Genomic DNA, 14,229 nt, shown 5'->3' on the forward strand with positions numbered 1-14,229 from the left:
AAATATGTGTGTCAAATGTGGTCATAAATGTGAAACATAGACACCGATTATCTTTAGATTTTGATCACCGGTTGGAGATCCCTTTATGACAGACCACCAAAAAAGTTGTCAATTCATGTTCTCTGGTCATTCCAGGATTATTCCACTATTATAATTCCATTCACTAAGGTGACCAAAAGTTCCTTTTTCCGGACACGTACGCTTTCACGGTCTGCCCCTGGAATCTGCAGAGCATTTATAGATCGATGAAAATGTCTGCGTTTCATCCTATTTAGCAGATGAATATGGTAGAATCAAAATTAACTGGTCTGACGTATGGAAAACCACAGCATTTAACCGCTCTTATCACGTCTTCCCCAGGCTCTGCAGTTGTTTACAATATGTCAAAGTGCAGTTGCACCGTGCAGCTTAGGGATGAACTGGTTGCAGCACATGTGTGGTGGAGGCACATTGCTCAAAGCTCTCAGTGTAAAACATAGAGCCAAAGATCCCGTTGGCCACACAGACCCAAAAACACAATGAAAACTGAGAAAAGTGAGAGATCGATTAAACTGAAAGATAAACTATAGAGTGTGTATATGTTTAGTGTATTTGTAAAGTAAAAGTTTTTAATTTTTATTATTAAAATGAAACAAATATTTCAAGAATAAATTTTTGGATTTTGTGTATCTTTTCGTTCCGTAGGACTTAAATAAAGTTATTAAATATTACAGAGTTATTCTCTAGTAGCCTACAAACATTTCTGATTTATTAAAGACATTTCAGTCATTTTGATACTTGACTTGTGAAAGCTGATTTGAAGTTTGTTATTTTTTCTAGACATATTTAGAAGGAAAATTTCAAATATATTAAAATCAACATGGAACTATTTGGATTTTAGTAGTTTTCATGCTATGTGACTTAATAACATTTTAATTTGACATTTTATGTTCTCTCTCTTTGTTGTGAAAAGTTAGATATGTTTTAGTACTTAAAACTAATGCTTTGCATCCGTCCACACGTGTAGCTGCTGGTCAGCTAATAGCCGTGTCATTTCAGGACATGTTGCTTCAACTATTAACGATCTACTTTTAAATCTTTATTCTGAATTGCTTATTCCGTTTTATGCCACAGTCTTGTTATTGAAATGAAAATAAAAAGAAAGGATGCTTATGGAGATGTACAAAATTGGCAAGATATTATTGTTGATCAATATCCTCCAGCTCCGTTCTAATGACAATATCCCATCTGTGTGTGTGTTGCTGTCCAACTGTCAGCAGACCAGGTCAGTTGAAATGGCAGAGACATTTTTAATGTCCCCCCCAAAATTGAAATGGGATTTCCGCCCTTGGGACCACACCAGCTTCTTCCACAATAAATAATAATAATAATAATAATAATAATAAATAACATATTTAATTTCCTTGCTGAACTATTTCTGTTGAGAGTTTTAATGTTTAAAATCTGTTAGATTGTTACTGACAGCAGCTACATTTAAGTTTCACTTCCTGTTCTGACTGAATGCTGCTGCAGCATGGAGGTGTAGTTCTCAGTCATCCTGGACATGATCGTCCTGAGAGTTTTAGCTGAAAACAGCTGGACGTTTCTGGATATGTTGGAGACATTTAGCCTCTCAGCCCAGAGGCTTCTTCCAGACTTTGGTTGTGGTCAGAAACAAACACACTGGTTGTGCTGCCAGTCTCTTTCTTTTTTCCCTAAAACATGTTTTTGTCTAAATGAAGGTGATGTTGTTGTTCATAGAATTAAAATTCATGTTTAAGTTAAGATTATTTCATCAAGTAGGACCTCATGAGCGGTGATCTGCGAGAAATCCTAGGAGCCAGTCTGTCTGGTGAACCCATCATCCTGGCTGCCACTTCTCCGGACACCGAGAGCGACTGTCACACAAGGGTGTTGTAGACTTGCACAGTGGTGTCTTAATAATCACCATCTTCATCATCACCAAACGACTGAATCTTGCGTTTGTAGAGGAAACTGGTGTTTCACATATCTGTAGATGCAACCAAGTCCTTCTGGACTCATTTGTCAATCTGTCATATGGAGACATCAAATAACCAGTTTTCCGATCCTTCTTGTGTTTATCTCAGATCTGCTGTGGACAGCTCCAGAGCTTCTAAGGAGTCCGGTACGAACGGGTTCATTTTCTGGAGACGTCTTCAGTTTTTCAGTCATCATGCAGGAAGTGATCTCACGAACACTGCCGTATGCCATGATGGACATGCCAGCTCATGGTAAATTAGAAACTCAACCCTAAAGACGAGTCTGTGTTACTACCACCCATGTGTCTGAGCGAATGTCCGTCTGTGTGTCAGAAATCGTGGAACGCCTGAAGAAGCCGCCTCCTCTCTGCAGGCCTGTGGTTTCAGTGGATGAAGCTCCTGCGGAGTGTCTCAACCTGATGAGTGAATGTTGGCGTGAAGATCCCAGCAAAAGGCCAAGCTTTCATGACATTTTCAAACAGGTGAGATGACTTGATGCATCTTTGGTGACCTTAATGCTTCATTCTCTGATGCTTTTGGAGCATCATCCTGGCCCATATTAATTATTACTGTCAGTCACTGACATCATCAAACTTTATTTTGGACACAATCAGGGCCATAATATCAAAAAGGTTTGAGACTGTAGTATGGAGTAGGAGTACAGAGTTGAGAAGAGTAGAGTAACAAGCAGCAGTGAGTTCCAGCTCAGTCATCTAAAATGGTCTGTCTGATTCCAGAGGCTGGACGTGAAGTGAGCCGAGCTTCATCGTCGTAGAGGCCGTCAGGCGGCACGTGCTTTAGATGGCAGGGCGTAGTAGGAATACGTAAACATCTGGCTGTCATTGATCCATCTAGGTACCCTCAACAGCAGCCACAGCCCATCATTGCATGCCACCTTCTGTAGTTCTGCCACAGGTGGGCTGTCTGAACGGGCGTACGACTGCTCTAAATGCCAGTTTCACAAGAACGGGGCACAGAGCTAATTGGCTGGCGCGTATTGCAGAAACACCGTCTGTGAATGTCATCTGACAGGTCAGCAGTGATGTAGTGCTCCAGGTGGTTTACCTCATCACATCGCTGGACAACACAGATAAAACTAGTCCAGAATAGTGACCACGTTCATAGCAGTTGTTGCCAGGCAGCACTGCATGGACAGATTGGGCATCTGTCCAGATTTACCAAATGCAACCACCTCTGAGCCAGCCTTGATCAGAAGGCTGTCAAAACCCCGAGGACACTGGGACTGGACGTAAACTCCTGATCGTGTTTTCAGTTTCGGGGCATCAGCAGAGGCAGGAGGGCCAACATCATCGACTCCATGCTGCGGATGCTGGAGCAGTACAGCTCTAACCTGGAGGATCTGATCAGAGAGCGTACGGATGAGCTGGAGGTGGAGAGGAACAAGACAGAAAAGCTAGTCGGACAGCTTCTGCCAAAGTGAGACACTGTTCATTTCAGTGGATGAAGATAAAAACCATTTGAGAATCTGAGTTATTCTGGATGCAAACGTTCTTAGTGGTGTCGTGAATCGTGTTTCAGGTCTGTGGCCCAGGCTCTGAAGAAAGGGAAGCCGGTCCAGCCTGAACATTACTCAGACTGCACTCTTTACTTCAGTGACATTGTGGGATTCACAACCATTTCAGCTCTTAGTGAGCCCATTGAGGTACCAAACCTTCAGACTTCTGTGTGCTGTCTACATGTGATGATCTAACTGAACATGTGATTGTAGGTGGTTGACCTGCTCAATGACCTCTACACCATGTTTGATGCCATCATTGCCACTCATGATGTGTACAAGGTGGAGACTATAGGAGACGCATACATGGTGGCTTCAGGTGTTCCCAACAGAAACGGAAATCGACACGCAGCAGAAGTGTCTAACATGTCTTTGGACATCCTGCATTCAATCGGAGCCTTTAAGATCAAACACATGCCGGAGATCAAAGTGAAGATACGCATCGGCCTACACTCAGGTATGCACGTGCACACTTACTTCTGAATGAGACTGTTGGGCTAAAGCAGTCCCGTCTAACCTGTCTCCACAGGTCCGGTGGTTGCAGGTGTGGTCGGGCTCACCATGCCCAGGTATTGTCTGTTTGGAGACACCGTGACCACCGCCTCTCTCATGGAGTCTAGTGGGCTGCGTACGTAAGACTAAAACCAGTCAGTGATGTGAGCGTGCTCTGAATTAGACTTTCTCATGACTGATTGTAAAACACAATCAGGACAACTGACTTCCTGTTGTTCTGCAGCCTACAGGATCCACATCAGTCTGAGTACCGTCAAGGTTCTGACCAGCCTCAAGGTGGGATACCACATAGACACCAGGAAGGCTCGGGTAAGGTCACGCTAAATAAAACAACTGGTTTTAAGGGGCAACATCATCTCAATTCAATTCAAGTTTATTTATAAAGCGCCAAATCACGACCAGTTGTCTCAAGGACCTTCATACAGTAAACAATACAGGTCAGTTCATTAAGTTAATCAGTTAAATGTTTCATATTAAAAGGAACCCAGCAGGTTGCATCGAGTCACTGACTTGTGTCAGAGTCTTTACAGCAATCTTCATACTAAGCAAGCATGCAGCGACGGTGGAGAGGAAAACTCCCTTTTAACAGGCAGCCAATGTAGGGAAGCTAAGACAGGAGAGATATGATCTCTCTTTAATTTTCATCAGAACTCTAGCTGCAGCATTTTGGACAAGCTGAAGACTTTTAACTACATTCTGTGGACATCCTGAGAGTAATAGATTACAGTAATCCAGTCTTGATGTAATGCACAAACTCGTTTTTCAGCATCACTCCTGGAAAGGATGCTTCTAATGCCACTCGTAAAAAAGAACACTATGTTACAAGCAAAACATGAGATCCTAGAGGATTTCTTGGCAAGTAGTTACCTGAACTCCTGGCAGGAAATCATTAAAAGGATTAGAGGTACAGAAACATCAAAACTCTGGAGGTGCCCTGCCTATGATTTGGAATTTATACCAAATAGGACTGATGGTAGATTTAAGACATGGATCTCAAAAGGATTAACCACATACTACTCATTTGTAAGTGGGAGGACTTTTCAGAGTTTTGAGGCTTTACAAAACACGTATGGGTTGGGAAGAAGTGACTTTTTCAGGTATCTTCAGGTTATATTTCAACCACAACTTAAATAAGGAGTTGAAACAAGGAGAGACCGGATTCATTGGAATTTTCTTATCGATAACCAAGACTAACTTAGGCAACAAAATTATCTCAAAATTGTACAAGGCCATACAGGTATCTAAACAGGACAATACAGAATGCATAAAGAAAAGATGGGAAAAAGAAATCAAATTAAAGATCACACAGGAGGATTGGGAAGGTATTTGCCAAATACAGTGGAACTCTACAGGGTCGTATAACTGGAGAGAATTCTGCTGGAAAAACATTACAAGATACTTTATTACACCTATCCATAAACGACACCTAGGCACTGGAGACACCTGCTGGAGACTTTGTGAAACTACAGGAGCAAACCATTTTCATGTCTTCTGGGACTGTCCGGTGATAAGGCCCTACTGGTCAGAGATCAACAAACACATCAACAATGTATTCAATGTAACAATCCCACTTAATTGTGAAACGATGTATTTGGGCAACATGTCGGGTGTAACATACAACATGAAAGACAAGAAACTGTTATTAATGCTACTGGCAGCAAGTAAGAAATCGGTCACAAGGAAATGGTTACAAGCAGATCCTCCCACGGTGGGAGAGTGGATTGAAATAGTCCATGAGATATATGTTATGGAAAAGATATCTTCATCCCTCACAGTGGAAAAAGGAAAATTTTACAAAATCTGGACCAAGTGGACTGAGTACGTCAAGCCTACTAGATCTGACTTCATGTGAAGTAGAACTTTGAAGGTGGGAACTGTTCCCTAACCCACTCTTACTTGTTTAATTTGATATATGTATATGTGAGATTGTAAGATGCGCCCCCTGGTTTGGTTTGGATTTGTTAATATTTTGAACTGCTGGGTAACAGGACTTAATAAGAAAATGGGAGCGGCAGATGAACACAACCATCCAAATGTAAGGAATACAACACCTTGTGTGAATGTAGATTACTCAGGATGATTGTAAAATGGAAATGGGAGGTGAGGTGATCATGCCCCTTCAAAAAAAAAAAAACATTATGAAGTAGGAGTACAGAGTTGAGAAGAGTCATGTCTAGAGAATTCCGTCATAATAAACTCAAAAGTTATCAAAACTTGGTCGGACAGGACTGGATTGTGTGGACATATCGTTATTTCCTCACACTCTATGCCATAGGTCAGCACAAGGTATAATGTATGATGACAGGAGTAGGTGGAGGAGTGCTCCCCAGGGCAGCTGTGGCTACATCATAGCTCATCACTACCTGTGTGTGAATGGATGAATGAAACTCTGTCGTGTAAAGCCCTTTGGAGTCCTCTGACTCCTGAAGGCGCAATACAAATGCGGGTTATTTATCATTACTTTGCATATTTTAATTGATTACATTTTACCACAGTTTTACTCTACATCTATATTATTTTAATATTTATTACATTAAAATTAATTATTTATTTACTTACATTTACTACTATATTAGTTCCTGCTATTTTTATATTTCATCTTATATTAACCTTTCTTCCTCAGTGGGGGCCCTCAGCCTTGGGCGAGGTGGTCAACTGTTGCTGCCTGGGTGGAGTTGGGGCCTATGCCCTCCTTCCCCACTGCAACCGGTGTTAGTGCCTCGGCTGCTGCCAGGGCAGATGGCTTCTGTGATGGCGTTTTCTTGCCTTACAATATTTGGATCATCTGAACTCAGCCCAGTATAACTTTGACTGTTGTTCTTACATGGATGTGTGTATGGGAGGTGGGGGTTTGGGGTGGTGTGGTGTGGGAGGGATAGGAATGAGGGTTATGTAGATTAGTTTTTATCTGTAAAGCACTTTGTGTCACGGCGTGTGGGTGAGGTGAGCGGAGGCAAGGATCCAAATGTGGGTGAAGAAGGCAGGCAGGCAGACAGACAGGAACGGTTTAGTAAGGTTTTAATATAAAACACGCTGGACATAGAAACAATAAACTGACAAATCATACAGAACTGAGAGGGTTTAAATACATGAAGGCTGGGAGCTTGGGTGATTGGAAAACGAGAGGCAGGTGGGAGCAATTAACAGGGACACATGACTTAACAGATCCAAAGGGTGGATCCTAGACACCCACAGGAACACAGAGCAGGGCATGAGGAGGGGGACCAGGAAGGAGGGCCGAGAGGAACCGAGGGACCGGTGGAGAAGAGGCAGGGACCAGTAGAGTCCGGGGGCCGGCGCCTGGGGCACATGAGGAGACGGCGACTGAGTCTGGGGGGCCAGCGTCTGGGGCAGAGGAGGAGGTGGCCACTGAGTCTGGGGGGGCCGGTGTCTGGGGCAGAGGAGGAGCCGGCGACTGAGTCTGGGGGGTCTGCGTTTGGGGCAGAGAAGGAGACGGCGACTGAGTCTGGGGGGACCGGCGTCTGGGGCAGAGGAGGAGACGGTGAATGAGTCTGGGGGGCCAGCATCTGGGGCAGAGGAGGAGGAGGAGATGGCGACGGGCTCTGGGAGTCTCACGCCTGGCGAGGGCAGGACCGGCGGTGACCGGAGGCAGAGCCGCTGCAGGGGTAGTCTTGGCAGGGAGAGACGCCAGACGTGGCCTCGTCAACTTCTGGACAGGAGGTGACGTCGACTTCTGGACTGGAGGAGACGTTGACTTCTGGACTGGAGGCGTCGACTTCTGGACTGGAGGAGACGTTGACTTCTGGACTGGAGGCGTCGACTTCTGGACTGGAGGAGTCGACTTCTGGACAGGAGGCGTCGACTTCTTGACTGGAGGCATCGACTTTTAGACTGGACTCGTCGACTTCTGGAGTGCAGGCGGAGCCGCTGCAGGAGGGGATGCTGACTTCTGGAGTGGAGGCGGAGCCGCTGCAGGAGGGGTCGCCGACTTCTGGACTGGAGGCGGAGCCGCTGCAGGAGGGGCCGCCGACTTCTGGAGTGGAGGCGGAGCCACTGCAGACGGGACCGCTTCCTTGGCTGGTGCCGCCGGACTGGGCGCTGACTGGACTGGTGGCGCGGGACCTGGCGCTGACTGGACTGGTGGCACGGGACCTGGTGGAGCCGGTAACTGGAAAAGCAGGGAGGATAGATTGCCCAGCTGGAACTCCTGGAGACTGAAGATCTGACGGAGTCGGACCAGCTCAGCTTGGAGACCGGTGAGCTCTGTTAGATGGGCTGCGGTCTCGGTCCTTTGGCCTGGAGACGAGGAAGCTTCTGACTGGACCGGAGGTGGGGCCGCTGGCTGGACAGAAACCTTCTCCTGGAGATATGGAGAGGATAGGGTGTCCAGCTGGAACTCCTGGTGTCGCGTGCACGTCCCATTTACCGGTTCCGTTAGAACTTATGAGACAATGCATCTATCAGGGTTCTGTGGGGATGTCGGTGAGTTTTATCGTACTAGACCCTGGTATGGACCTCCTAATTAGAATCGTATCTTTTATTTTAAAGGTGAAATGACTTGCACGAATAGTATCCCCAGAGTAGTCCACTTCTTTTAAACTCGTTATCTTTTGGTTAAGATACTGGAGTGAAGTCTGTAGGCAGGTCAATCCTCTCAGCAATTGTTTGGATTATCTGGATTAATTGTGCCTCTAACAGCTTATGTGGGAGGTTGGTAACTATGAAATGATTTTTGTTAGTTGATCAGGCTAACATAAATTTATCAATTCATTTAATTAATCCAACCCTCCAGCTGATAGAGACTTTTTCAACCTGCAATCAGAGCCAAAAATAACCACTGATATTTTGGTTTTATCGCCCTTAAGACAACTCGTTACTCGCAGGTGGGGGGGAGTCAAACTCCCCTTATCTTAAGGTTTCTTTATATTATTTTATTATAAACTGTAAAGTAAGTCCTGATAATTCAAGAACCCATAATTAATGTGCTTACCTCTGTGCAATTAATGGTCAGGGCCCCCACTCGTGAAGCTTTAGAGAAAACCTGAAATAATCAGGATTATGTTTCTTTTCTAAAAAAGTTTATTACAAAATAGAAAAATACAAAAATGAGTAAATATAAAAAACAACCGATATCCCCCAAGGAGGGATTAGTTCAAAATGATTAAATAAGAGAGTCAGTTTACACCAGCTCCTGTCTTCTGAGAATCTCCCCAAACTCTTGCCCAGCTTCGATCTGGACTGCTGTTTTTTTATCATTCCTGAGACTGCTCTAAACAATGTAAGAGTCACAAGTCATTCTCTCCTGACAGTTTAGGTCAAGAGGTCATTTACCATATACACTTTTTTAGCTCTACACAAAACATTTTGGTGTCATTATCACTTCATGCAGTATTCACATGAGGGCACAAAAGTTACATGTTGCATTTCTTATGAGAGCACAGGTCATAAATCTTCATGTTGGTAGCAAATTGTAGGTCTTCCTTCAGCATTCCTGAGGACTTCTTTTCCCGCCAGAGGTGGATCCAGGGGTGGGGCCATGGGTGGATCCAGAGAAGCCTGCCTGCCTCTTGACCCTTGGCCTAGTTCTGTCCCCGCCAGCAAGTCCTGAACTCTTGTCCTCTTGACCCTTCTGTGACCCTTGTCTCTGACCACTGTTTCTAAGTCTTGACCGGCTGGGACTTGCAACACTGGTGGCTGATGAGTTGACGGAGCCGGCCAAGCTCCGCTTGGAGGCCGACGAGCTCTGTCTGATGGGCTGTAGGCTTGGTCCCTCCACCTGCAGATGAAGGAGGTGCTGACTGGACCGGAGACTCTGACTGGGGGTGGGTCTAAGCTGGTGTGCAGAGCCGGGGTAGCGGTGAGCCCGTGGTTCCGTCATGGGACAGGGGTGACGGTGGGGCCCGGCATCCTTCCAAACGCCGTGGGCCAACTCCGGGGGAGCACACAGCCAGTCTGGTGCCCACATAGCAGGAGCAGTCTAGCTGCGTCTCCCAGTCCAACCCCCCATCTGGCTCCGGGAGGGTGGAGAGGATCGCTGAGGCCGGTGTTCGGCGGCGGCGTCTGCGGCGAGGCGATGCCGGAGGAGGAGAAGCCGGCCGGTGGCTCGGGGTGAGCCATTGAAGCAGGTACTCCCAGGGGAGAACCTCCCCGCTGGATCTTTTAGGAGGTCGGTTCATTTTGTCACAGCGTGCGGGCGAGGTGAGCGGAGGCAAGGATCCAAATGCGGGTGAAGAAGGAAGGCAGGCAGACAGACGGGAACGGTTTAGTAAGGTTTTAATACAAAACACGCTGGACATAGAAACAATGAACTGACAAAACATACTGAACTGAGAGGGTTTAAATACATGAGGGCTGAGAGCTTGGGTAATTGGAAAACGAGAGGCAGGTGGAAGCAATTAACCACACATGACTGAACAGAATGGGGAGACAGGACAGGGTGTGACACTTTGAGTTGCTTGTTCATTTTTTTATGGAATGGGGCTTAATAAATAAAGTTTGATTGATTGATATACATCTATATGCGGACGACACCATTTTATATTCATGCGGTTCTTCCTTGAACACAGCTTTGTCCTCCTAGCAGCACAACTTTAATTATCTTCAACATGTCTTCTCCAATCTTCATCTTCATTTAAACTAAGTTCATGATCTTCAACCATAACTTTTCACAACCAACCTGCCACCCTAGTATTGTTTCCCTGGATGGTACAGCACTACAGCTCGTCAGTTCCTAAAAGTGTGTTGGTATCTGCTTGACAGCACACTTTCATCTGACATTCACATGAATTCATTACTTTCTAAAGTCAAGTCAAGACATGGGTTTCTGTAGCAACAGGTCATCCTTTACTCATTCTGCAAAGCAAACCTTGGTCAACATGACGATCCTTCCTATCTTAGAACGTCATATCTTCTCTCATTACTCATCACTTCCAACAACCAGCACCATTTACATTCCAGTAACTTAATCTCTATGGCTATTCCCAAAGCTCGCACCGCCTTTGGCTGCACCTCATTCCAGTAATCTGCTTCCAACGACTGGAATGAGCTGCAGAAACCACTGAAGCTCACTACCTACATTCCATTATCTACCTTCAATAATTCATGGTGATCAATAGTTTCTAATCAGTGTTCCTGCTTCTGAGTATTAAAAACTGTTTTAGTCTGTTCTGACTGCTTGTACATATTATATATGAGAACAATCCTTTGTCTTTGTGTCTAACTGTTTTATCTCACATGTCTTTCTTTGGTGTAAAGCTAACTATGTGCTGCTGCCTCTTGGCCAGATAATTGTTATAAATGAGAATGAGTTCTCAATCAACTCATCTGGATAAATACATTAAAAAAACAAAGAACCCCTATGGATGTTGAGAAACACAGAAGCAGATAATAAACACTGAGACCTCAGAACCCATGACTGGAGCATGATGTTATTATATGAAGATAAAAGTGTTTAATGTAAACCAGTTTTATACACAGCTAAAATGGTTGTCAGTTCATGTTGATAATAATTTATCATTCGTGTAAAGTTAATTTGCTTTTCTCTTATAGGTGAAAGGCACTGAGGACACTTACTGGCTGATGGGTCGAGAAGGTTTCAATAAACCACTTCCTATTCCCCCTGATGTCACTGGAGGGTAAGAATACCATCATAGTTAACCAGTGTTTCAAAGAATTAACATACTCTGAACAAGATGTTATTATTATTATTATAAATATAACTGACAGGCTGACTGAGACATAGCTCTTGGTGCTGCTCTTGAAGAAGAAAGTAATGGTACAAGTACCACAAGAGAAGCAGAATACAACATATCAAAATATAAGAGAGAGAACAAAAAAAAAAGAAAACAAAGGAACAGTAGTAATAATAATAAAAGTAATATTGACAAATATTGCCAGTTGAGGTGGCCCAAGCACCGGGAGCCTCCCTGGTGAGATTGTCCAGTCACGTTCAACCAGAAGACTCTGGTTTAATGGTATTAGACATTTTTGTTTTAGTATTTTACTATCTCTTTAATCAGTTTTTGTTAGTTATTTCCATATTAGCTATTATTATTAATATTAATATTATTTATGTATTTATTTTTATTCTTTCATTTTACTCATTTTAATCATACCAGTGTTTCCTCTGTGGGGCCCTCTGCCTCGGGGGTGGTGGTCAACTGTGGCGGTCTGGGCACTCCTAGGGGTATGCTCAGGCAGTGGTGGGGGTTTCCGGCCTCCCTCCCTGGACGCCCTGGGTTAGTGACTAGGCTGCTGCCATCGATCACCTACTGCCAAGGCAGATGGCTCACCTGATGGCGTGTTATTCATTACCCAGATCATCTGAACCCAGCCTAGTGTTTACTTACGCTGTTTTTTAGGTTGTGTGTGTGTGTGTGTGTGTGTGTGTCTGTGTGTGTGTGCGTGTGTGTGTGTGTGTGTGTGTGTGTGCGTGTGTGTGTGTGCGTGTGTGTGTGTGCGTGTGTGTGTGTGTGTGTGTGTGTGTGTGTGTGTGTGTGTGTGTGTGTGTGCGTGTGCATGTGCGTGTGTGCGTGTGCGTGTGCCTGGCAAATGGGTTGTGGGATAGGGGGTGTAACTGTCATAATTGTTTCTATATTTGTTGGAAAGGGATGGCAATATGGGTCATATGGGGTCATTTTAATCTGTTAAGCACTTTGAGTTGCTTTTTCTTTTGTATAAAAGTGCTATACAAATAAAGTTTGATTGATTGATTGATTGATTGATTGATTGATTGATTGATTGATTGAGAAGGAAGACCCAGAACACGCTGGAGGGACTATGTATCTTGGCTGGCCAGGGAACGCCTTAGAAATCCCCTGGAAGGTCTGGCCCATGTAGCTAGGGAGAGCGAATTCTGGGCCTCTCTGCTTAGACTGCTGCACCTGCGGCCAGACTCTGGATAAGTGGAGGAAATTATTACTGACAAATAAAAACAAAACAATAGAATAAGTCGCAGACATTTAAAAAGAACAAAACTGCTGTATGTCAAGTATTGTAGAAGGTAAAGAGAAGGGGAGCCTCGGTACGCGCTGACCTGACCAATTCCCTTCTGCTGAAGTGAGCTAGCTGACTGAAGAAGTTGAAAGAATCCTCTTGACTACTAGGACCTTTCTGGCCTTCCTGGTATGCCATTTTCATTGGAGACAAATGCCAATCTTCAGCCTGTGACATCAGGACCAGTCGAGTTTTTGATGGTGGCCAGAATTGCTAAACATGGATGCAACGCCAAGCCAGGTGTTGTCTCCCTCCTTGCAGTTGCACGCAAAATAAAATTTGATAGCAGTTGCGGCTGTTGCAGCACTACTAATCGGCGCCCTTGTTAACCTACACACTCGGTCACATCAGCTGCAAAGTGCCACGAAGGCTCACGCTGTGCAGCCATCGTTTCAGCATGAGCTCAATTTTTTTTGTGAGCCGCGCCAATTCGGGCAGGAAGTCAAACCACAATAGAAGAGACAGGCCGGTAAATTTTACAAAATAAAATAAAATAAAAAACCACCGCGACTGATAAATATGATCATTTTCGTGTAGCTAAACAGACTAGAGAGATGAAAATGAACAAACACACACACACACACACACACACACACCTGAAGAGAAACACAGCATTTCCATCATTTTAAATGCAGTTTTAACAGCAAAAAATATTGAATAAATGTGAATACAAACAAATACACAGCAGCAGGATCAGCGCAGCTTCTTATATAAAACAGTGGCGCAAACAGGATTTACACAAACACACACACAACAAGGGCACAGGGGTAGGCGTGAGCGGAAGCGCTCGTTGAAAATTCTCACCTGATGTGAACAGAAGAGGAGCGGACAACACTCGTGTTTCGTGAGCGATCCAGTTTGCAGCGTTTGACAGCTGGTGTGTTCCAGGCATCACTCTCCTCCACTCTACCACCTTTAACCAACATGTGAAGTGGCACGTCAGAGACAATAAGACAATTGATCTTCTGTGTGCTGATGTAAAAAATGCTTATATCTCTACCTCCTCCCTCTGCTCCGGATTTCTGATTATTCATCTGAACACCGAAAACACATCCAGGGTGGTTAGAGAACCCCACAGAAGAAATCAGTGAAATTGTGGTCTGTAGAAACTACGGAGAGCCTAACGGACTGTTTCCAAACCACAGACTGGGAGATGCTCTACAGATGTCATGGTGATGACTTTGAAGAAGAAGAAGAAGAAGAAAATATCTTTTCTATAACGCCTTTCAAGATAAAAATCAAAAGGCGCTTCACAAAAACAAAAAA

General features: G+C 44.5%; 1 protein-coding gene across 1 annotated transcript in view; it reads left to right on the forward strand.

Moving 5' to 3' along the window:
• Positions 1–14,229, forward strand: part of LOC107383747 (retinal guanylyl cyclase 2) — a 48,356-nt gene that overhangs the window by 27,629 nt on the left and 6,498 nt on the right. The window contains exons 15-22 of the mRNA XM_070541504.1: positions 2,088–2,231; positions 2,313–2,461; positions 3,253–3,416; positions 3,519–3,642; positions 3,709–3,952; positions 4,025–4,123; positions 4,232–4,317; positions 11,518–11,603. Of these exons, the coding sequence (XP_070397605.1) occupies positions 2,088–2,231; positions 2,313–2,461; positions 3,253–3,416; positions 3,519–3,642; positions 3,709–3,952; positions 4,025–4,123; positions 4,232–4,317; positions 11,518–11,603 (1,096 nt within the window). The remainder of the gene's footprint in view (positions 1–2,087; positions 2,232–2,312; positions 2,462–3,252; positions 3,417–3,518; positions 3,643–3,708; positions 3,953–4,024; positions 4,124–4,231; positions 4,318–11,517; positions 11,604–14,229) is intronic.

Source organism: Nothobranchius furzeri, chromosome 11, assembly GCF_043380555.1.
Source record: "Nothobranchius furzeri strain GRZ-AD chromosome 11, NfurGRZ-RIMD1, whole genome shotgun sequence".
Classification (NCBI taxonomy): Eukaryota; Metazoa; Chordata; class Actinopteri; order Cyprinodontiformes; family Nothobranchiidae; genus Nothobranchius; species Nothobranchius furzeri.